This window comes from Sminthopsis crassicaudata, chromosome 3 (genome assembly GCF_048593235.1).
Source record: "Sminthopsis crassicaudata isolate SCR6 chromosome 3, ASM4859323v1, whole genome shotgun sequence".
NCBI classification, from domain to species: Eukaryota; Metazoa; Chordata; class Mammalia; order Dasyuromorphia; family Dasyuridae; genus Sminthopsis; species Sminthopsis crassicaudata.
This window is the reverse complement of record NC_133619.1, coordinates 529,011,079-529,036,936: the sequence shown is the minus strand read 5'-3', so window position 1 is coordinate 529,036,936 and position 25,858 is coordinate 529,011,079. Positions and strand designations below refer to the sequence as shown.

Sequence of the window (25,858 nt, the reverse complement as noted above, 5' to 3'; positions counted from 1 at the left end):
TGATTAATTTACTTGCTTTTAAATGTTAAAACATAAGACTCATAATATCCTACATCTGTCAGTTCTTTGAAAAAATATTAATTACTTCAAGACTAATTACACAGATTTATACCATTTCTTTAATCAATTAACCAGACACCCCAGGATATTATACAAATTGATCTTGCATATTATTTGAATTTTTCCAAGTAAAAATTCATGTTTTTATAACTTCCATTAATATGAAGATTATGTCTCATTTACTTACCACCTATGTGTCCTTGGGTAATTTATATAGTCTCACTGGGCCTCAGTTTCCTCCACTATAAAATGAAAGTTTTGGAATAGGACATATATAAATTATTTTTATCTTTTAGAACTATAATCTCATTTTTTAAAAAAAAGTTCTACTTGGGAAGCAAATTTCCTGTCACCCCCCTCTTATTCCAACTCTTAATAAGCCTCTTATTCCAACTCTTATTCAGAAAATAACGTTCTATGTTTATAAGACATTTTAATTTACAATGTATTTTTGTATATATTATATTAGTTCATCTTCTATAGAAAAGGCCCTATAAAAAAGGCAAGGAGTATTTTGTATGGTATAGTGGGGAAAATACTATATTTACTCTAAGTACCTAGGTAATAATAGTTCCATCTCTGCTTCTTGCTAATTCTTGAGCCTTGAGTAACTTAACCTCTATATTAATCTGTAAACTGAGGAGATTGAAACAGATTCTAGTCAACATACCATAGTAATGAATTTTGCAAAATTTATTCTATAAATGTGAGCTTTATTACAGATAAGAAAACTGAGAAGAGTGCTTAAATGATTTACTGAAGTCACATAGTTGATAAGTAATGATATTAGCATACAGGGTACTTTGTACTATACTTCTGTTTCTCAAGCGAATAAATTGGGTTATTTCTTTTATACTAAATTGTGGATAGGGTTGATAAAATGGACTTCTAGGAAATTTTGGAAGTTACAAGGTTAGGATTAATGTGAATGAATATCAGACCTGGGCCATACACATGATTTCATGTAGTGTGTTTGTGGAAAAGGAGGAAGATAGTTGAAGAGTTAGATTGTTCAATATAGCACCTCCTTGCAAAAATAAGATATTAAAGTTGCACTTAAATCGTACAGGTTAAGGTTGTTTTGGGATTAACAAAAAATTCTTAGAGTAGGTATAATTTCTGTTTTTCTTACCTGGAGAAAATAGGGTAGGGTGGAAATGCACTCAGTCTTAACTAGTAAGATCTTTTAAAGTTCACTTTCTCAGAGGTACAGAGATTTATCTTTATAATGAGGAATAACCTAGCCTAAGAAAATTGATAAAATAGTAAAGAGCCCTAAAGAGACAAGAAGAAAGACAGAAATAGTAGGGAATGGGAGGGAAAATTCTTTCTGTTCACTATCATCTTTGATGGCATAAAACAAAACTATTTGTCTCCATGAATTTTTATCTATCTTCCTTATTTAATTGAGGAGATGTTTAAAATCAAAATTACAGGATTATTTGTGTGAACAAAGCTTCTGCATTACTTCAGTTCAGTTGTTATTTCCATGTGATTATATGTTTTTGTTTTCTCTTATACTTCATTGTCAGTATGAATTATAAAACTCTATGCTTTCAGATCCATCACTGATAGTGAACTCACTGAGGTGTATGGGAAGTGGCAGAGACAGTCTCAGCTTCTCAAAGATAGTGATTTTGTTTTTCAAGAGCCTATCATGGCATTGCGTACAGTCATTCTAGAGACCCTAATGAAAAAAGAAACTGAGGATTCACAAAGGGAAGGTATTAAGAATATTCTCACAAAGCATCTTGTAGAACTATCTGTCTTGGCCCGGACTGCCAGAAACACACAGGTAATAAAAACTTAAAACTATTTAAAGCAACTTATAGGAGTGGTCTTTTAATAGTTATAAAACTAAGAATGTTATAGGGAAAGAATATTAATAGGAGAGAAGGAGTAACAGTAAAATTTACACTCAGATGTCACTGTTGTTATTTCAGCTTCCTGAAAGGGCAATGTTTCAAATCAAACAGTATACTTCAGCCAGATGTGGAATCTCTGAATGGCAGCTGGAGGAAGCTCAAGTATTCTGGGCTAAAAAGGAACAGAGTCTTGCCCTAAGTATTCTAAAACAAATGATCAAGAAATTAGATGAAAATTTTTCTCAGGTTAGTACCTTTTTTAATTGACTGGCTTTTGACATTGGAAAAAATATCATTGGTATTATCAGGCAGCATGATTCCTTATGATAAAGTTCTGAAATAATACATATATTATCTTCCCATATTAGAATGTAAACAATTCATCCTTGTTTTGTCTCTTAAAATTCTTTGCTCATATTTTTGTTTTTATGTTCTCTTGCTTTATTTGTATCTTAAACTTTCTATTCAGCTTTTGTCTTCTTATGATGAATGCTTGGAAGTCTTCTATTTCATTAAAGGTTTATTTTTTTTTCCCTTGTAGGATTCTATCTTTTTTTTTTTTTTAACTGGGCAAGTTAATTTTGGTTGATCAGACTATATTCTTTGCCTTCTGGAATATCATATTCCCAATTTTTTGTTCTTTTATAGTAGTGACTCCCAAAACTTCTGAGATCCTGACTATAGCACCTTGGTCCTTGAATTCTTTCTGAGTTTTTGTATTTTTTCCCCTATATTATGGAAGCTCTAATTATTGGATTTGATCCTCCTCAGAGTTTACATTTAGGGGGTTCTTTCAGGAGTTGACCTGTGAATTCTGTTTCTCCTGTGTCTTCTAGTTTGAAGAACTAGTAGGCAAAATTTTGGCAGTTTTCTTTTGTGATTTTTTGAAATATATCTTTTTTTTTTTTTTTTTTTTTTTTGTCATGGATTTCAGGTGGTCCAGTGATTCTTAAATTTATTTTTCCTTGATCTGTCTTCCAGGTCAGTTTTTTTTTAATCTATGAGATATTTTATATGTTTTTGCTTATTTTTTATTTTTCAGTCTTTTGACTTTGTTTTAATGTTTCTTGTTATCTCATGGAGTAATTATCTTCTGTTTGGTTCATCATAATTTTCAAATAGTTTGTTGTAAGGTTTTTTACTTCTTGATCTAAGCTGTTAATAATGATCAATTCTTTCTTCTGTAGCTCCCAAGCTGCATTTTTCATTGAAGTACTGTTTGTGTAAGTGTTTTTTAGCCATTCTCTTCTGGGTTTCTATATTAAGGATACTTATCACTTTTTATGGAAGAGTTTTAATAGCTTTTTATGGAGGAATTCTTTTTCCCTTGCTCTTTCTTCTCTGTGTGACTTTATATTAGAATCAGGTTTTCTGAATTTCTAGAAGGAATATCTATTTTGATCCTGTTTTGTGGCCTTTGGGATATGTCAGCTGCTTTCTTGGAGTATTGAAAAGGAGTAGCATTCCAGGATCTCAGGGATATTTAAGGCTTTTCATTGTTCCTAAAGTTGTCTTATCCAGAATGAAATGATCTCTTGTTTAGAACTCTGCAAGTTTCTGTCCTTAGTTTGGAGGTGAGCAGCACTATTGCCTTTTTTCTGTTTCAAACTCCAGCAAACTTCTTTGAACCTAAACACAGTCATCCAATTTGCAAAGTTCTGCAGGTTCAGTATGACAGAATTGCAGGCTTCCTTGGGCCTGGGTTTCCTGTCCTTACTATTCTGAGAACTACTTTTGAGATCCTGCTCTACTTCCTGGAGTCAGAGCCACAGAGCTATAACTAACTTTTGACCTTGTTTATCTCAATATACAGAGCAAGGCCTGAGACTACTTTTGGCCTTAGAGTGGCATCCACTAATCTATGTTGTATTTATGACTTGACAGTGGGTGAAAAATGACAGATGCCAGGTGTCTCTTCTTGTCCTGGTGCATGTCTTCAAGCAAGGGTCTTGTTCAGTACACTCTTGGATGATCCAAGCAGCCATTCCTGGCTAGACTCTTCCTAGTAACTGTCTATTTAAATATCTCTCTGTGCTAATCTGCACTAAAAGATGACTCATTATAGTTTTTTCTCCTGAATTTCCTAATCAAAACTTGGTCTCAGGTTTATTCTAGGATTTTGTGAAGTAGTTGTTGGGGAAAACTTGACTGTACTATTTCTTCCTACTTTTTTAATCTTGTCTAGGTCTTCTGCCTGATCTTACATTACTCTTATTCATGTACTTTACATTGCAGATAAAGTTGTCTATTTTCCATTCTTTATTCTTGCCCTTCTTATTTTCTACAGTGCCTTTTCTTTCAGGGTCTCCTGATCTTGTACTGCCTTCTGTCCTCCTCTCTGTCCTATCTTCTCACTTTTTAAAGTTTAGCTCAGGTGTCACCTGACAAGTAAAGATTTCCTTGATATCTCAGCTCCCCCCCCCCAAAAAAAAGTATCTTTCCACTCCATGCTCAAACTATTTTGTGACTCTCCTGTGTACTTACTAAATTTTAGTTGATTGTTTTTGTGCATGTTTTATTTCTCCTACTAATTATAAACTTCTTGGTGGTAGAAATTATGATTTATTCATCTGTATGTTTTCCACTGTGGCTGATGGTACCTAATAAATATTTAGTGAATTGAACTGCATTATGTAGGAATTCTTGACTAAGGTGGTATTTTTCTCATATTTATTATGGTGGTGAAGGAGAGTAATTTTGTAAACCCATTATATTAGCATATTCTTTTGAATACATGCAGTAATTGACTTCATTTTCTAAAAATTTCCTTCCATTGCAAAGAATGACTCAAGCCTGAAACTGATATATACAGAATGTTTGAGGGTTTGTGGAAACTGGTTGGCAGAAACTTGCTTAGAAAACCCCACAGTCATTATGCAGACATACCTAGAAAAGGTAAGAGTTTTAAAACAGTTTTTGATGAGAAAGCCTAATTTTCCCAAATGCTCTAGTTTTTTTCTCAATCCATTAGAGTTTTAGAATATATCTATATAATCTCTAATAAGTAGGTATTTTATTAGTAGAAACACATTTTCAGAACTATCCAGAGTAAGTTTGCAGCCTTTAGAATCTATACCTGCATATTTTTCTATCTTTTCCATCTAGGTAATCTCCTAGTTCCTTTCCCCACTTATTATCTGTAAAGCAGTAGTGAGTGTGAGAAAGTTATTTAGTTTTTCTTATTCACCCATAAATAACCTGCTAAGTTTGGAGATTTAAAAATTTTAGATCCCTTCCAAGTTTTTGCCTTTTCATTTCATCCAATCTGCCTTTCAGGTTTTTGAAACAGAATATGAAAAGTCCCACAGTAACATTTTGTTATATACCTTTCATAGTACATGTTGTACCTTTAGAATTTATGCAAAAAAATTGTTTTTATATAGTTTTAATTAATAACTACTTTGCTAATTCTACACATTCAAATAAAGTATCTTATATCTTTACTCCCAGAAAGACCAGAAATACTGTGGTTTTTATATTAAGGTAGAATGATATGAAGAAAAACATACTAGACTTGAGAGTTAAGAACTCTGGGTACAAGTCCCATTTTGGACATTATTGGATAATATATAGGAAGTCACTTAATTTCTTTGAACTTTGGTTTGCTGAAAAATATATTTCCACCTCACAGAATTTCTGAGGAGGAAGTCAGCCTTCTATAGAGCTACATAAAAATTTCTATATTTCCTATAGTTTAGAACATTTATCTAATATGCCAATAGCCTTGATTTACTAAATATATTAGTTTTTGTATGTATATTTGTAGATGTTGATTGCTATTTCTTTTAGGCAGTAGAAATTGCTGGCAGTTTTGATGGAGAGTGCAGTGATAAACTGAGGAGTGGAAAGATGAAGGCTTTCCTATCATTGGCACGTTTTTCAGATAATCAGTATCAAAGAATTGAAAACTATATGAAATCATCAGAATTTGAAAATAAACAAGCTCTGCTGAATAAGGCTAAACAGGAAGTGGGCCTTCTTAGGGAACACAAAGTCCAGACAAACAGGTAATAATTGAATAAAGAGGAACACAACAGCTTATTAATGTTTAGATAGTTTTATGTTCACCATGTGGAAGACATGAATTTAGTTTTCTTTGGGATTTTTTGTTTTCGAGAAGCAATGTGCTATATTGGAAAAGATCATTGTATTTAAAGGTAAAAGAGCTGGTTCAAATCTCAGCTTTGTTACTCTTAAATCCTTGGCCATTGTCCCCTCATTTTCTTTCATAAAATGAAGAGTTTGGGCAAGATGACTTCTTTAGCTCTTTTAGCTCTGATATCTGATAATCCTCATTCTGGTACTGGAATTTGTTTTAGTGAAATGACTTATCATGTCATTATTCTTTATCATGATTATTCTTTAATTTAGAGGATTAGATTTCTGGTGTCTGAGGAGTTTCATTATAAATACATTTTGCAGTCTGAGTGCTGTTTCTGTTAGGCTATGATTTGTTTTATGACTGAAGAACCTAAAGAAGAAAATACAAATAAGTTATATTAATGTAATCAATATCTTCACTTATTTATGCCCTATCTTCAGTTGAAGAAATACAGAATTAAGGAAACTAGATAGCTTGGTTGGACTACCTTTTTTTTTGCTTCTATTACCCAGGATAATAAGGTGTTTAAGATGTTGAATTCTCACCATTACTATTCCACATAATACATTTTTTATTTCTATTCTTATTGATTATGACTTTTATAGTTCATCTATTCATTCTACAAATGTTTACATTCAGTACATATTCTCTAAAGAATTTTGTTCTTGTCTATAGGGAGTGTACAGTGTTGTAGATAAGTTACAAGCCTGGCCTTTTTGGAGCTTAGATCTTAGTAAAGGATAAGCTATAAACTCAGTAACTGTGATCAGGTAATTGTTATGTGATGGTAAGGGGCATAGTTCATGGGTCACATGCCTGAGCTTGAATGTACTTTTGCTATGTATTTTTTCTCTGGGTCTCAATTTTCTTATTTATAAAATGAGGGAGTTAGATGATTCCTAAAGTCTCTTCCATCTCTCTGAATAATAAGTCCATTAGCCCATTGTGATTTTATAAATGTAGTTGATTTGATATTTTTACTTTAATTCTTCGATATTAGATATACAGTGAAGGTTCAGAGGGAGCTAGAGCTGGATGAGTGTGCAATCCGTGCATTGAGAGAAGATCGCAAACGCTTCTTGTGTAAAGCAGTTGAGAACTATATCAGCTGTTTGCTTAGTGGAGAAGAACACGATATGTGGATATTTCGACTTTGTTCTCTTTGGCTTGAAAACTCTGCCGTTTCTGGAGTCAATAGCATGATGAAGGTAAGTTTTCTTTTCTAGCTTTTAAGACAGAAGGTTGGAAAATAAGGTAAGTTGATTCTAAATTTATTTTCTAAATAATTTAACAGGCTATCTTCTACTTAGTAAGCATTTAATAAATGCTTTTAGATCTTGGTAATGATGTGATTTTTATGTAGAAATGAGAGAATTCTATGTCCTCTTCCCTGTTCTCCTAATCCCCATTTCCATCCCCACAGAAGAACTGTTCTCTTCTGTGGCTTGGAAGATGTATTTTCCTGAGAGAACTAAAATAGAAAAATCAGTTGTGATTATCCTTGAAAATCAAGTTGAATGCAGCAGTTCTTAAGTTTTGTTGAAAACCCTCTTCACTTTTAGTGAAAATTTCCATTTACTAAGTTTAAATGCTTAATCAAAAAGTCTAAACATACATGAGAAATTTTCATGAAATAAAATGAACTTGGATTCAAGATAGACCCAGATTCATAATTTCTCATTTTTGACAAAGTAATCCTATTTTTACTAGACTAGCCCCATTATATTCTATGACTGCTTTTTCTGTAGGCTTCCTTTGATCCACACTTATTTAGTATAATTTCAATGCCAAAAATCCTGCTGATTCTTAATGGATTTTAATTTATGACTTTAGGTTCAATTTGCCTAAACCTTCTTTGTCAAAGGATTTGGAAGACAAGTGGCAAAGGAAAGGAGTCAAATTCCTGTTAACAACTAAGTTATTATTCACATTGCAAATATGTGTTAAATTTAAAATGTTACATATGTATAATATAAGATATGTATATATCTTATATATTACGTGTGTGTGTATAGGTATATATATATATATATATATATATATATATATATATATATATATATATATATATATATGTAATGTTTTAAAACATTCTGAATGTCTTTAGAACAATCTCTGTTGGAGTATTATAGGATTTTTTTTTTTATTATTTACAAGATATATGCATGGGTAATTTTTCAGCATTGACAGTTGTCTTAATTTGCATTTCTCTGATTAATAATGACTTGGAGCATCTTTTCATATGGCTAGAAATAGTTTCAATTTCCTCACCTGAGAATTGTCTATACATATCCTTTGACCATTTATCAATTGGAGAATGGCTTGATTTCTTATAAATTAGAGTCAGTAAGAGATACAAAGAGAAATTCCATTCAAAATAACAGTCGATAGTATAAAATATTTGGGAATATATCTACCAAAGGAGAGTCAGGAATTATATGAGCAAAATTACAAAACACTTGCTACAAAAATAAAGTCAGATTTAAATAATTGGAAAGACATTCAGTGTTCTTAGATAGGCCGAGCGAATATAATAAAGATGACAATACTCCCCAAACTAATCTATTTATTTAGTGCTATACCAATCAGACTCTCAAGAAACTATTTTAATGACCTAGAAAAAATAACAACAAAATTCATATGGAAGAATAAAAGGTCGAGAATTGCAAGGGAACTAATGAAAAAAAAGTCAGAGGAAGGTGGTCTAAGTGTACCTGATTTAAAGCTATATTATAAAGCAACAGTCACCAAAACCATTTGGTATTGGCTAAGAAATAGACTAGTTGATCAGTGGCATAGGTTAGGTTCACAGGGTAAGATAGGGAATAAAAATAGCAATCTAGTGTTTGACAAACCCAAAGATCCCAAATTTTGGGATAAGAATTCATTATTTGACAAAAACTGTTGGGAAAACTGGAAATTAGTATGGCAGAAACTAGGCATGGACCCACATTTAACACCACATACTAAGATTAGATCAAAATGGGTCCAAGATTTAGGCATAAAGAGCAAAATCATAAATAAATTGGAGGAACATGGGATGGTTTACCTCTCAGACTTGTGGAAGAGGAAGGAGTTTGTGTCCAAGGGAGAACTAGAGACCATTATTGATCACAAAATAGAACATTTTGATTACACCAAATTAAAAAGTTTCTGCACAAACAAAACTAATGCAAACAAGATTAGAAGGGAAGTAACAAATTGGGAAAACATTTTTACAGTTAAAGGTTCTGATAAAGGCCTCATCTCCAAAATATACAGAGAATTGACTTTAATTTATAAGAAATCAAGCCATTCTCCAATTGATAAATGGTCAAAGGATATGAACAGACAATTTTCAGATGATGAAATTAAAACTATTTCAACTCATATGAAAGAGTGTTCCAAATCACTATTGATCAGAGAAATGCAAATTAAGACAACTCTGAGGTATCATTACACACCTGTCAGATTGGCTAAGATGACGGGAACAAATAACGATGAATGTTGGAGGGGCTGTGGGAAAACTGGGACACTGATGCATTGTTGGTGGAGTTGTGAAAGAATCCAACCATTCTGGAGAGCAATCTGGAATTATGCCCAAAAAGTTATCAAAATGTGCATACCCTTTGACTCAGCTGTACTACTTCTGGGCTTATATCCCAAGGAACTACTAAAGAAGGGAAAGGGACCTGTATGTGCCAAAATGTTTGTGGCAGCCCTTTTCATAGTGGCTAGAAGCTGGAAGATGAATGGATGTCCATCAATTGGAGAATGGTTGGGTAAACTATGGTATATGAATGTTATGGAATATTATTGTTCTATAAGAAATGACCAACAGGAGAAATACAGAGAGGCTTGGAGAGACTTACATCAACTGATGCTGAGTGAAACGAGCAGAACCAGAAGATCATTATACACTTCAACAGTGATACTGTACGAGGATGTATGCTGAGGGAAGTGGATTTCTTCAACACAGAGAAGAGCTAATCCAATTCCAATTGATTAATGATGGACAGAACCAGCTACATCCAGAAAAGGAACACTGGGAAATGAATGTAAACTGTTATTTTTACCTTCTGAATCCAATCCTTCCTGTGCAACAAAAAATTCGGTTCTACACATATATATTGTATCTAGAATATACTGTAATATATTTAACATATATAAGACTGCTTGCCATCTGGGGGAGGGGATTGGGGGAAGAAGGGAAAAAATCTGAATAGAAGTAAGTGCAAGGGATAATGTTGTAAAAAATTACCCATGCATATGTACTGTCAAAAAAATGTTATAATTATAAAATAAAATTAAAATTAAAAAAAAAAATTAGAGTCAGTGGCTCTATATATCAGAACCTTTGACTGTAAAAATGTTTTCCCAGTTTATTGCTTCCCTTCTAATCTTGTCTGCATTAGTTTTGTTTGTACAAAAACTTTTCAATTTGATATAATCAAAATTTTCTATTTTGTGATCAATAATGATCTCTAATTCTTCTTTGGTCATAAATTCCTTCCTCTTCCACAGGTCGGAGAGGTAAACTATCCTATGGTTCTTCTAATTTATTTAAAATCTCATTCTTTATGCCTAGGTCATGAACCCATTTTGACCTTATCTTGGTGTATGGTGTTAAGTGTGGGTCGATGCCTAGTTTCTGCCATATTAATTTCCAATGTTCCCAGCAGTTTTTGTCAAACAGTGAATTCTTATCCCAAAAGTTGGGATCTCTGGGTTTGTCAAGCACGACATTAGTAAAGTTACTGACTATTTTGTCCTTTGAACCTAACCTATTCCACTGATCAGCTAGTCTATTTCTTAGCCAATATCAAATGGTTTTGGTATCCACTGCTTTATAATATAATTTTAGATCTTGTACAGCTAGGCCACCTTCATTTGATTTTTTTTTTTTTTCATTAATTCCTTTGAAATTCTTGACCTTTTGTTTTTCCATATGAACTTGGTTGTTATTTTTTCTAGATCATTAAAATAGTTTTTTGGGGGGGTCTGATTGGTATAGCGCTAAATAAATAGATTAGTTTAGATAGTATTGTTATCTTTATTATATTTGCTCGCCCTATCCAAGAGCACTTAATATTTTTCCAATTGGTTCAAACTGACCTTATTTGTGTGGACAGTATTTTATAGTTTTGCTCATATAGTTCCTGACTTTTCCTTGGCAAATAGATTCCTAAATATTTTATACTATCGGTAGTTACTTTAAAAGGAATTTCTCTTTGTATTTCTAATTGTTGGATTTTTTGTTAGTGGTATATAAGAATGCTGATGACTTATATGGGTTTATTTTGTATCCTGAAATTTTGCTAAAGGTGTGGATTATTTCTAATAGCTTTTTTGTAGAATCTCTGGGGTTCTCTAAGTAAACCATCATATCATCAACAAAGAGTGATAATTTGGTTTCCTCATTACCTACTCCAATTCCTTTAATCTCTTTCTCGACTCTTATTGCCGAGGCTAGCATTTGTAATACAATATTGAATAGTAATGGTGATGGTGGGCAACCTTGTTTCACTCCTGATCTTATTGGGAGTGGTTCCAGTTTATCCCCATTACATATGATGCTTACTGGTGTTTTAAATAGATGCTACTGATTATTTTAAGGAAAAGTCCATCTATTCCTATACTCTCAAGTGTTTTTAATAGGAATGGATGTTGGATTTTATCAAATGCTTTTTCTGCATCTATTGAGATGATCATATGGTTTTTGTTAATTTGGTTATTGATAGGGTCAATTTATGCTAATAGTTTTCCTAATATTGAACCAGCCCTGCATTCCTGGTGTAATTCCTACTTGGTCATGTGTATTATCCTGGGGATGATTTTCTGTAGTCTTTTTGCTAATAAGATTTTAGCATAATATTCATGAGGGAGATTGGTCTATAATTTTCCTTCTCTGTTTTCAACCTACCTGGTTTAGGTATCAGTACCATGTCTGTGTTATAAAAGAAATTTGGTAGGACTCCTTCATTCCCTATTTTTTCAAATAGTTTACATAGCATTGGGGCTGTTTGTTCTTTAAATGTTTGGTAGAATTCACATGTAAATAGAATTTTTTTTTAATTGACAATTTCTGATTTCTTTTCAAAACAGAAAGATGGAGTGAAGATTCCCTCATACAAGTTTCTGCCTCTTATGTACCAGCTGGCTGCTAGAATGGGAACCAAAATGATGGGAGGCCTAGGATTTCATGAAGTTCTGAATAATGTAATAAGACTTAATGCCTAAAGTCAAAAACATTTTCTTTCTTATATCACCTTGATAGAGAATAAATGGCTTTTTTATACTGCATTAGAGGCTTTTTTTCAATATGGCCAAACTATCTACTATTATAATCTCAGGAGAAGAGAATGTACAATGTATTTAGCCTCATAACATTTTTTTGTATGGGTGGAAACTAGATCTATTAGGGTTTTTTTCCTATGCCTCTTCTTCCTAAATTTTGTTGGGCAGAGTGTATCACAGGTTCACTATTCTCATCCCCAAGAGACATTACTTAATGAAATGAAAGACTACTTTTTTCCCTGAATTTATAGATTACTTTTGAAATTTGTTTCAGTTTGTTCAGTTCTCCCCTTGATAACTAGTTATTCTTATCTCTCCAACAGCTCATTGCTAGAATTTCACAGGATCACCCCCATCATACTTTGTTTATTATACTAGCCTTAGCAAATGCAAATAAGGATGAACTTCTAACCAAATCAGAAGCAGCAACAAGAAGCAGAATAACAAAAAATGCACCAAAGCAAATTTCTCAGCTTGATGAGGTATGTAGATAGAACTTTTCATTTATTTATTTCATCAGATGTCTTTGGACCATTTTCATTACATTGATTTATTTGTATTAACAGTAGGATAATTAACAAAACCTGTATGTTACAGTAAAGAAATTCAATATACCTTGAAATTTTTCTTAGACTGATGAACAGAGAAAAACACTAGTACGATTTTTTTATTATTATTATTGTTTACTTGTAGATTATTCTTTTTTTGTTTAGTACATGTGTTGTGTCTTAGGGTGATTGTAGGTATAGAGCTAGACTTTAGATTTGTCTCTATGTTGTCTTTGTAGCTCTGAACGACTAGCTGTGTATGTTTCTTTTATAACAGTCTTTTTTTTAAAAATTAGGATCGAATGGAAGCTGCAAATAACATAATAAGTATTATCAAAGGTGGAAAAGCCAAGATGGTCAGAAATGTGAAAGAACTTTGTGATGCTTATATCACATTAGCTAATATGGATGCCAATCCATGGAAGACTCAGAGAAGTATGTATTGAAATTTATTGACATGTTGCAATAATTTTTTCTGCAGTTATGTTAATAGTATATACAAGCATGCAAATGTTCATAATTAAATATAGTCAACTATCAGTTATCCATGGCAATGGAAAATAAAGAAGGCCCTAATAATTGCAGTCTACAGATAACAGAAATATATTCATATCCTATAAATTTAACCTTCCTGGCCACTTTTTAATTTTTTCTCTCCCTTCATTGAGAAAACCAGATCCATTATAAATATGTATAATCAAGCAAAACAAATTGCTATGTTGACTTTGTTCAAAAGAAATTAAGTTTCAATCTAAACTTGAGTCCATCACCTTTCTATCAAGAGGTAAGCAGTGTGTTTAGAGTTATTAATAAATCTGATAATAAGGGCTAGTGGATAGAGCACCAGCCTTGAAATCAGGAGGACCTGAGTTCAAATGTGGCTTCAAACACTTAACACTTCCTAGCTGACCCTGGACAAGTCACTTAACCCCAATTGCCTCAGCAAAAATAATAATAATAATAATAAAAAGATAAGCAAATGATGATAAGCAAAATAGGTACAGTTGTGTCTAAATCTTTTTCCATCCTCCCAGTATCCCTCTGTTACATATATCATCTGTAATGAAATAAATCAAAAGTGGGAAGAAAGAAAGGCCTGGATAATCCATATACTACTGTAATCAATTACTGAACAATTCAAGTTGCCAGTATTCTGATTAACAGTTTCCTGTTAGTATTTAGATAAGAACCTTTTTAGAAATCAAATATTAAAAAACATAATTATAGGTTCGCTCAGTAAACTTTTATTAAGCACTTACTAATGTCAGTCACTGTGACTAGGTCTGAAAAAAAAGCCTCACTCACTTTCTCACACCCATCATTGTTAAACTGTTGCTTTATAGTAGTTGGTCCTTTCTTGAAGAGGACCGAGATGTCAGGAAGGTGACACCATGACATTCAGGTGAATTGGATTTAAGTGAGAGAGGGCTGTGCAAGGTCACCTGCTTCACTTTCTCTTCTGGAACTATCTTCCTGATTGCCTCTGGATGAATGTGCATAGCAGTTTGTTTTTGTTTTGGCCAGAGACTCTTGAGGGTCATCCCCTCCCAGATTGATTTTTTTATTTTTTGGATTAGGTGGAAAAGGCCATTCATTTCTTTTTTACCTAGCCTTAGTCACTAAATGGGCAGCTGCTTTAGTCAAACTGAGACCTGTAAAGAACTTTGTTTAAAAAGGCCAAGGTCTCCTGCATCCAGGGCCATCTGTAGTCACTAAATTTTTTTTTTAAATCCATCTTCTTCAATACTGTTTTCTAAATATTTGTAGATTGTTGTTTGATTTTGTAACTTCTATTTGCACTTATTTTAATTTTCTTTGTAATCTATTTTGCCCAAAAGTTATTCTTCTTTTACTATTAAAAGATTTGCAGTTTACCTAATTTCTTAGGTAATTTTCTTCTCATCCAGAGCACTACTGTTTCCCTAACATTAGATTGGGGGTATGGATGGAGTTTTAATTTTTAATATTATATAGGCTCACTGCTACCTCCTCTTGTCAACATAACATTGTCATAACATGTAGATTACACCCACAGTATTGATGCACTCCTTCCACTAATGAATTATTGAAATAATGCATCATGGTCTTGTTATGGATACTACTATGCATTCTTCCTAGAAGTTACTGTTTATCCCCACAGATGGATTCTCCTTTGAATAGAAGATGGGAGAGGGAAGGCTAAAATGGGGAAAGGCTGACTAAACCAATCAGCTGAGGACTGCAATAATCTTTAGCACTAGTTCAATTGCATAACCTTGAAACTCCAGGTCAGAGATAAAATCAGGAACAATGCTCCATCCATTCAGATTTTGGCCTCCTAGAAATTGTGGGCAAGGGTTATCCTGTATAGAATTGAGGTAAAGGATGATAGCTGGCAACTAGAACACATTTTTTTATTCTTGACTTACCTGCAACTACCCTTCTCAAATTATTAATGAGTCATATAGACAATTTTCACTAAAAATATCTTTATTTTAATACAGAAGGTATAAATATTCCTGCAGACCAACCCATTATTAGACTGAAGAACTTAGATGATGTTGTTGTTCCCACCATGGAAATTAAGGTAATTGGAGCTGTGTGTGATGTTTGGATTAAGGCTGGATTAAAGTATTTTTTAATTGATCTTTACCATACAGTGCTCTAAAGTATTTCAAGATTTTTTTTTCTTCCATTTTATTCTTTCAGTGCTCTTGATTTTCTGAATTGTTCCTAAGCTGATATTTGGAATTTAGAATCCCCCTTTTCTAGTAGCTGACTTCGGTTCAGATTTCCTAAGGAACTTCCTCTTAAATAATTTTGTTAGTATGTTTTTTAAAACTATGTATAAAACATCATAGTATAGCATGTCTCTAAGTAATAAAACTCCAAAACAATATAAATAGTCCAACATGAATAGGGATATAAGTTATCATAAAAATAAATGGTTTTGAATGCTTATGGACACTGTGATGATGATCAATTATACTATAACTAGACATTCAGGAATGAAAATCCTTTGTGTAGTCTTCTCATCATCAGAATGATAACATGCTACTTTGGTAAATAAGTAGATTGGAAGAGAAGTTGCCCTTTTTTAAGAGTTCAGCTGTGATAAACTCTTACTTCCCTGCCTCTGAGATTGTTTGGTTTGAAGTACTGTTCCCTAACTATTAACCAATTTATTTCCAGTTATTCCAACCATATTACGGAGCTTCATGTTTATTTGGAAAAATACAAATTCAGTAATACTATTTAGAAAATTCCCCTTCCTTCCTTGAAATGTCTCTCTATACTTATTTTGCCATGGCTTTTCTCCTTGAAAAAACTGAACTCCCGTTGCTTTTAGGTTTAAAAAAAGGCTGAAAAGATAACAAGTGGCAAGTCATAACACTAGATTTCAATTTGTGATCTAAGTAGACTTTTTATGGCATCTCTTGTAACTAATTAAAACTCCCAATTCTTCTAATCAGATGAGACAGGATAGTGGAAATCCAAGTTGTTCTTAGCATCTGACATTTTTATGAAGTCAAATGTCACTAATCTGGTCTCAGACACTTAACACTTCCTAGCTGTGTGACCCTGGGCAAGTCACTTAACCCCAGCCTCAGAAAAATAAATAAATAAATAAAAGTAATATCACTATGTGGGGCAGCTAGGTGGCTCAGTGGATAGAGCACCAGCCTTGAATTCAGGAGGACCCGAGTTCAAAACTGGTCTTAGACACTTAATACTTCCTAGCTGTGTGACCCTGGGCAAGTCACTTAACCCCAGCCTCAGGGGGGGAAAAAAAAAAGAAAGAAAGAAATCAAATATCACTTCTTTCCTTAATGATGTTAAGTTTTTTTTTTGTTTGTTTGTTTGTTTTTTTACTGGTAACAGATACTTCATTTAATATTGTGAATTTGATCTCTCATTCTTCTATTTGAATCTTTCTAGGTTGACCCTACAGGAGAATATGAAAATCTGGTAACTATACGGTCATTCAAGCAAGAATTTCGTTTAGCAGGAGGCCTGAATCTACCTAAAATAATAGATTGTATAGGATCAGATGGTAAAGAGAGGAGACAGCTTGTCAAGGTAGGTTCTTTGATTTCTATGTTGCTACAGCATCCTAGTGTTGGGAAGGGACCTCAGAGATCATCTAAGCCAACCAGTACTGAAAAATTAATCCCTAGGAATAGAGAGTGTCTAGCTTCCTTTTAAGAACTTCAGTTGGGGGGGGGGGGGGGATGAGGGGGTGGGAAAGAACTTCAATGAAAAGGAACTTATCTTCTTCCCTAGCTGTTCATTCATTCCACTTTGTGGCCTTTATAATTTTTGGAAAGTTTTCCTTTTTTTAAATGAATATCAAATACCTATCAAATATGTCTACGTGATTTTAACTTTGGGTGATTTGGGATGACATGATCATGTCATGAACATGATATGAAAAGAAACAAGGAAAGTAGGAAGAAATTCAGGTTTGGAGAGAGTATTATGAGTTCAGTTTTAGACATAGTAAGAGATACCAACAAGATATCTAAGATGAACATTTAGTCTAGCAGTAAGTTGAAAGCTTAGGACTAAAGTTCTGAGAAATTGGGGAGAGGCAAAAAATTGTAAAAGGTATTTGCATAGATGTAATAATGTGTTAGTTAAGTTAATATTGTGTTAGGATAGGGATTGCTAAGGAAAAGAGTTGAGAGAAAAAGTCAAAGGAAGCTTGAGGGGAAATCTGTACCCAAGGCTTGGAAAAGAAACTAGTGCAGGAAATGAAGAAGGATTAGGAAGGGTAGGAGGGAAAGAAGGAAAGAGGGAGAGAGAGAGAGAAAAGAAAGGAATGGGAAAGAAAGGAGGAAATATCTCATGATCCTCACAACCCTGGGAGATGGGTGCTATTATTATTCCCATTTTACAGTTAAGTTACCTGAGGCAGATGGAGGTTAAATGATCTCAGGCAGTATTTGAACTCATATCTTCTTGATTCCAGCCTCACCACTCTTATCTATTGTCTTATCTATTATCTAGCTCTAAGAAGACTGAGAAAACCATGAATGACTAGTGTCATGAAACTGAAGGAGGAATTTGGAATAAGCAATTTTAGTAGAGTGAGGAAGGAAGCAGGTTATAAAAAGTTAAGCAACACATGGTAGCCAATGGTATAGACTAATAGTATAAAACTCAGATATTGTTCCTAATAGTTGTATAATAACTTATTTTTTTTTATTATTATAGCTTTTTATTTACAAGATATATGCACAGGTAATTTTTTAGCATTGATAATTGCAAAACCTTTTGTTCCATTTTTTTCCCCTTTTTCCCCTCCACCCTCTCTCCCAGATGGCAGGTTGACAATACATGTTAAACATGTTAAAGTATAAGTTAAATACAATATATGTATACGTGTTCATACAGTTATTTTGCTGTACAAAAAGAATCAGACTTTGAGAGAGTTTACAATTAACCTGTGAAGGAAATAAAAAATGCAGGCAGACACAAATACAGGATTGGGAATTCTATGTAATGGTTCATACTCATTTCCGAGTTCTTTCGTTGGGTGTAGCTGGTTCAATTCATTACTGCTGTATTGGAACTGATTTGGTTCATCACATTGTTGAAGAGGGCCACGTCCATCAGAATTGATCATCATATAGTATTGCATATAATGTTGAAGTATATAATGATCTCCTGGTTCTACTCATTTCACTCAGCATCAGTTCATGTAAGTCTCTCCAGGCCTTTCTGAAATAATCCGGTTGGTCATTTCTTACAGAACAATAATATTCCATAATATTCATATACCACAATTTATTCAGCCATTCTCCAGTTGATGGGCATCCACTTAGTTTCCAGTTTCTGGCCGCTACAAAGAGGGCTGCCACAAACATTCTTGCACATACAGGTCCCTTTCCCTTCTTTAAGATCTCTTTGGGATATAAGCCCAGTAGTAGCACTGTAGGATCAAAGGGTATACACAGTTTCATAACTTTTTGAGCATAGTTCCAAATAGCTCTTCAGAATGGCTAGATATATTCACAATTCCACCAACAATGTATCAGTGTCCCTGTTTTCCCACATCCCCTCCAACATTCTGCATTATCTTTCCCTGTCATTCTAACCAATCTGACAGGTGTGTAGTGTTATCTCAGAGTTGTCTTAATTTGCATTTCTCTGATTAATAATGGCATGGAGCATCTTTTCATATGGCTAGAAGTAGTTTCAATTTCTTCATCTGAGAATTGTCTGTTGATATCTTCTGACCATTTATCAATTGGAGAATGGCTTGATTTCTTGTAAATTAAAGTCAATGTTCTATATATTTTGGAAATGAGGCCTTTATCAGAACCTTTGACTGTAAAATGTTTTCCCAGTTTGTTGCTTCCCTTCTAATCTTGTTTGCATTAGTTTTGTTTGTACAAAAACTTTTCAATTTGATATAATCAAAATTTTCTATTTTGTGAGCAGTAATGATCTCTAGTTCTTTGGTCATAAATTCCTTCCTCTTCCACAGGTCTGAGAACATGTTCTTCTATTTTATTTATGTTCTTCTAATTTATTTTAAATCTCATTCTTTATGCCTAGGTCATGAACCCATTTTGATCTTATCTTGGTGTATGGTGTTAAATGTGGGTCAATGATTAGTTTATGCCATACTAATTTCCAATTTTCCCAGCAGTTTTTGTCAAACAGTGAATTCTTATCCCAAAAGTTGGGATAAAGTTGGGTTTGTCAAGCATGACGTTATTAAAGTTATTGACTATTTTGTCCTGTGAACCTAACCTATTCTATTGATCTGTTAGGTTCTTACTAAGTGCTAATGAGATAATGAGATATTAGGTTCTTACTAAGTGCTAAGTTGGTACTTGACAATTCTCTAGTTCCGGCCTTTCCTGGGGAAGAACTTGCATGCTTAGGAGGAGCAAGCTCATTGGTTGAAGTAATTCTTCCCAGAAGCCCTTGCATTATCCCACGCCCATTCTCTGGGAGGATAAAGAGGGCAGCACTCCAGAGATAGTCTCTGCTCTACATCAGGCTTGACATGGCTCTCTGCAGGAAGGGAAGTCACTTCTTTGGACGAGAGTTAATGGCAACTGTCTGGAGACAATGGTTCTCTACAGGAAGAAGAATCTGTCTGAGAGATTTGAGTTGACACAGCAGATCTCCTCCCAGAGAGCGATCGGCAGCTTCTGGAGACAACAGCACATTACAAATTGGCATCCACAACGTGGGGCAAGGACTTTTGCTTATCTTGACAAGGACTTATTCTGAGCCCTTCAGATGAGCTAGACTGGACCAGTGCAATTTGGCGCCCGAACAGGGACAGACACAATCCTGAGTCCAGTGGAAAAGCCTCTGATCCAGATCTCAGTCTCTCTGACCCAGAACCATGAGTAACAAGGAAACTTTGTTAAAGATTAAGTGAGCGTGCTAATAGATAAATAAGGAACTTAACTTGTTAAGGGCTAAACCAGCAATCTCTTATAGTGAAATGGGGCAAACGCCTTCTGTTCAAGGAAAATGTTTGGAGAGCATTGTGAAGATTATGAAAAGCCAAGGATTGATTATAATTTTGGAGATTACTGAACTTTTAAAAACTGTGAATATGTCCTTGTTTTTCTCTGGAAAAAGAATTGGATCTAGATGAATGGGAATTTGTAGGAAAGCAATTAGGTGAACACTACAATTGCCCTTAGGACATTTTGCCCTTTGGTTCCAGACTAAACTCAATTTCCAAAGATACACTTTAATTTTATTCAAATCTAAAGGTGCATATCTTCTCCTTTTTTGACCTACAGAGTCAATATCTTCAATCACAGGATATGCATATATAAAATCACTTATATCCTGTCCTTCTCTCTTAGCTTTAACCAATGCTTTTTCTAATCTTGTCATAGGCTTAGGCTGCTTCACAGGCAATTCTGTTTGTGTTTCTGCCTCTTCCCCTCCTCCTTCTTCCTCCATCTCTGAAGGTGGAGTTGATGTGGGCCTGTCAATAATCTGTTCTGTAGGCAGGGTTGAAGCTTCTTCAAGAGAATCATACCCTAATTCCTCATTTAAATCCTCTTGCTCTAGGGCAAGATCTTGATCTTTCCTTTTTTCCTCACACTTCCTCCTCTGTTCATTTTTAAAACTTTTCCTTCTCCTACAACTTGCTAGTTTAAGTTTAAGGCTAATTGAACTATGTTGTAGATATAAAATACCTCTGCAGAAATTGAACGAGGCCCATTCTTTGCATGAAATTCTTTCATTTCAAATCCCACTAGCTTCTGTTTATCTACATCTATCTTTTCTTATCTCTAAGAACCAAGGGGATGTGTGTCTTAATGCAACCAAGAGTTTAGCAATCTGTACCCAGGTTACAAGTAAACTCTGCTCCTCAATTATCTTAATTATACTCTCTATAGTACCACTCCTGAATGGGGCTGGAGCTGAGTCTGCCTCTGGGGCTGGGGCTGAGTCAGCTGAGGTCCAGGGATTGAATTTAGCTAACATCTGCCCCATTTCAGCTATAAGAGATTGCTGGTTTAGCCCTTAACAAGTTAAGTTCCATATTTATCTATTAGCACACTCACTTAATCTTTAACAAAGTTTCCTCGTTACTTACGGTTCTGGATCAGAGAGACTGAGATCTGGATGGGAGGCTTTTCCACTGGAATCAGGACCATGTCTGTTCCTATTCGGGAGCCAAATTGCGAAGGTCTGGTCTAGCTCCTCTTGTCAGGATAAGCAAAAGTCCTTGCCCCACGTTGGGCGCCAAATGTAGCGAGCTGTCGTCTCCAGAAGCTGCCGGATCACTCTCTGGGAAGAGATCTGCTGTGTCTACTCAAATCTCTCAGACAGATTCTTCTTCCTGTAGAGAACTGTTGTCTCCAGGCAGTTGCCATTAACTCTTGTCCAGAGAAGTGACTTCCCTTCCTGCAGAGAGCCCCGTCAAGCCTGATGTAATGCAGAGACTTCTCCTATCTCTGGAGTGGTGTCCTCTTTTATCCTCCCAGAGAATGGGCGTGGGATAATGCAAGGGCTTCTGGGAAGAAGTACTCCAACCAATGAGCCTGCTCCTCTTATCAAGTCAACCTGAGTTCTCACCTTGTAATTGTCCAGGCAATCTGAATTCTCACCTTGTCATTGTCCAGACAATCTTGAGTTCTCACCTAGTAATCCTAACACACATGTACTCTTTATGTATGTCATAACAGAAATAATTTCTCAAGAGTTCTTTTTACCTTTTTGTACTTCTCTTGAGTCCTATGGTTAGAGATCAATTTTTTTGTTTAGTTCTGATTTTTTCCTTAGAAACAAATGGAATTCATATATTTCATTAAATGTCCATCTTCTTCCCTAGAAGAAAATGCTCATCTTAGCTGGGTAATTTATTCTTGTTCGCATTCCAAGTTATTTTTTCTTTTGGAATATCAGATTCCAGGCCCTTCAATCTTTTAATGTGGAAGCAGCTAGATCTTGAGTGATCCTTATTGTGGCTCCTCGGTATTTGAATTGTTTTTTTTCTGGCAGCTTTAATATTTTTTCCTTAGTCTGATTGTTCTGAAATGTAGCCACAATATTCCTTGGAGTTTTTATTTTAGGGTCTTTTTCAGAAGGTGTTCAATGAATTCTTTCAATGCCTATTTTACCTTCTGATTCTATTACATCTGGGTAGTTCTCTTTGATGATTTCCTGTAAAATAGTAGCTAGGCTCTTTTTTTCATCATAATTTTCAGGAAGTTCAATAATCCTCAGATTATCTCTCCTAGATCTATTTTCCAGATCTGCTGTTTTTCCAAGTAGATATTTAACATTTTTTTTCTAATTTTTCATTTTTTTTTTTTTTTGGTTTTGCTTGACTGATTCTTGATGTCACCATGAATCATTAATTTCTATTTGTTCAGTTCTGATTTTTAATGAGGTATTTTCTTCATTAACTTTCTTTTACTTCTTTTTATATATGTCCAATTGAGTTTTTAAATGAGTTGTTTTGCTCTATGGAATTGTTTTCTATTTCACTAATTTTTTTTTTCTGAATTATTTTCTTTTTCCAATTCACAAATCCTACTTTCTTGGGAGTTCTTTATCTTTTCCACTTCACAATCCTACTTTCCTGAGAGTTCTTTACCCTTTCCAAATCACATTTCAGGAAGTTGGTACTCTCTTGCATAGCTTCTCTTTCCTTTCCCCATTTTTCTTGTAGCTCTTTTCTAAGATTTTTTTATGGTTTCTTCTTGGAGAGCCTTATGTGATGAGGACCGGTTACATCCCCCTTTGGGGTTTTGTCTGGAGACTGCTATTAGTCTCCTTGGGGTTGAAAACATGCTCTCTTTCTATATAGAAGCTATCAATGGTCTTTTTGGCTTTTTTACTCATTTTTTTAAAGCCTTTAGGCTCTGCCTTCAGGGCAAGGAGGTTACCAGCTTCCTCTGCAGAGCAGGGATATGTATATGGACAGTAGCTATCCTTCCAACGGGCTGCAAAGAGCAACTGAGCTGCAGAAGTGCTCTGGGAAAAGCTCCATACCAGAAGTGACTCGGGCCTGGGTAGTACAGCCGAGCTGCTGGGGAAGTGCCCTGGGAAGAGCCCTGCTGTGCAAATTAGCGACTGCCCTGGGGCTAGAGGGTGAGCAGAAAAAATGTCACTACCCCCCTCCCCCCCTCCAGCAAAAGCCCTCTGTGGGTATTAGCAATTGCCCTGTGAATAGCCCAGCAACAGAAGTATCTCTGTAGCACTGCAAAAGTTCTATTGCCTCAGGCCAAGTCTCCCACTGTGCAGATTAGAGACTGTCCTGGGCTGTGCCCCCCTGCCATGCAGATTTGCAGCTGCCCTCATGAAAGCCCCTGGGACAGAATGCGGCTGCACAACTATGTTGTGGTCTGTGCTGAGTCACTCGCTTTCTGTTTTGAGTGGGTATAGCCAGATCCTGCTAAGTTCTGGCATTTTTTAGAGTATCCTCTACCTTTGGTTTTAATTTCTCTGCTGGTCTACTGCTTTGCAACCAAAGCAGAGCAGCCAACCTGAGGTAGAGTCTTCCCTGTTAATTTTCCAGCCACGGAGACCACCCTCACCGCTGTCAGCTCCGTTTGCTAGCCTCTCCTATCTCCTTGCTTGTGCTAGTCTGCTTCCACAGCTCAAGACAAACCTTTTTTTTCTTTTTTTTTTTTTTTTTTTGCTTCTTGTTGTTGGAGTTTGCTTATTTTTTTTTTAATAGCTTTTTATTTACAAGATGTATGCATGGGTAATTTTTCAGCATTGACAATTGCAAAACCTTTTTTTCAACTTTTCCCCTCTTTCCCCCCACCCCTTCTGCCTGATGGCAGGTTGACCAATACATGTTAAATATGTTAAGTATAAGTTAAATACAATATATGTATACATGTCCAAACAGTTATTTTGCTGTACAAAAAGAATCAGATTTTGAAATAGTGTATAATTAACCTGTGAAGAAAATTTAAAATGCAGGCTGACAAAAATAGAAGGATTGGGAATTCTATGTAGTGGTTCATCGTCATCTCCCAGAGTTCTTTTGCTGGGTGTAGCTGGTTCAGTTCATTACTGCTCTATTGGACCTGATTTGGTTCATCTCATTGTGGAAGAGGGCCACGTGCATCAAAATTGATCATCATATAGTATTGTTGTTTAAATATATAATGATTTCCTGGCAGGAATCGTTTTCTGGTGACCTTCCAGATTATCTTTGGCTGGTAAGTTGTTGTACTTCCAATCTTTGTGAATTTAACCAGTCAAGCGATGTTTTTGAGGCTGAATTTAGTAATTTGTAGTGAGGGGATGAGAGGAGCTTAGAAAGTCACATGTGCCTTCTCTGCCATCTTGGCTCTGCCCCCTGCATATTGACTTATAAACCCACAAATTAACATTTTCTATGTTTCATTTTTATTTGTCTTGTTAAACATTTTCCAATTATGTTTAATTTGGTTTGGCAGCCCTCAAGGATTTTGCTGGCTGTCAGCAGTAGAACCAAGTCTGTGGTGAGTTTGAGTCTGGTTTCAAACATTAATTCTTTGCCTTAGTAACTCTTTCACCTTGGCTAGGCATCAGGCTCAATAGGCTTCAGCTTTCTCAACAAAAAAATGAGAGTATTATACTAAATGATATCAGGGATACTTTCTAGCCCTCTGTCCATGATCCCATAAGCTTGTGAATCGTAGGGCCAAACCAGCACAGGTTATCTTTGGCAAGGTAAATGACTATAATGTTATCTTCTGAAATTAGGGGGAAGGAAGAAACAGTGAGGGAAGACAGAAAGATTTTGTGGCATGGTGGAGAGGAAAAGAGAGAATTTGAGTTTAAAGTCTTCAATCTTTTCTATGGAATTTTTTCTATTTCACAAATTCTGCTTTTTAAGAAGTTATTTTCTTTTTCCATTTCACAAATTCTGTTTTTCAGGTAGTTGTTTTCTTTTTCTTTTTTGTCAAATCTATCTTTTATGAATTATATGCCTTTTCCAAACCTTTTTGCAAAGTTTTCCTTTCCTTTCCCCATTTTTCTTCTAGCTCTCTTTTGAGATCCTTTTTAATTTCTTCTAGAAGGGTCTTGTGTGAGGAAGACCAGGTTATCACCGTTTGGGGCTTCATCTGGAGTTAGTTTGCTTTTAGTCTCCTCAGGGTTTGAAATCTGTTCTCTTTCACCATAAAAACTATCTATGGTTAGAGCTCTCTTTGCTTTTTTACTCAGGTTTCAATCATGTATGAAATTAGATCACTTCCAGAGACTGTGGAGGATGTATCAACAAATCAAAATGATAAAAATAAGATTACTTTTGAATCTGTACATCGTCCTAGTTATTCCTCTGGGCATTTCCCATTTTGTTAATATTCTTTCTAAAGGGTTGTATTGAAAAATGGAAATAGTCTTTCTGGTATGGAGCTTCCATCTCTCTCATTCTGAACAGTTCTGGTTGAACATAGGCTACCTAAGGTTATAGTAGGGTTTTTGTTTTTTTTAAACTTTGATGGCTTTTGTTTTTACATCAGTCATTTCTTGCTATTTTATGCTACCTCTATCCAGTGAACTCTCCTTTACACTACAGGAAAAAAAAT

The 25,858-nt window shown here is 34.8% G+C and overlaps 1 protein-coding gene across 1 annotated transcript in view; it reads left to right on the top strand.

Annotated features, from left to right (window-relative positions):
• Positions 1 to 25,858, top strand: part of ATM (ATM serine/threonine kinase) — a 123,090-nt gene that overhangs the window by 84,266 nt on the left and 12,966 nt on the right. The window contains 10 exon segments of the mRNA XM_074304330.1: positions 1,621 to 1,855; positions 2,004 to 2,171; positions 4,707 to 4,820; positions 5,715 to 5,932; positions 7,028 to 7,235; positions 12,112 to 12,225; positions 12,627 to 12,785; positions 13,148 to 13,286; positions 15,335 to 15,417; positions 16,770 to 16,910. Coding sequence (XP_074160431.1) covers positions 1,621 to 1,855; positions 2,004 to 2,171; positions 4,707 to 4,820; positions 5,715 to 5,932; positions 7,028 to 7,235; positions 12,112 to 12,225; positions 12,627 to 12,785; positions 13,148 to 13,286; positions 15,335 to 15,417; positions 16,770 to 16,910 — 1,579 coding nt within the window.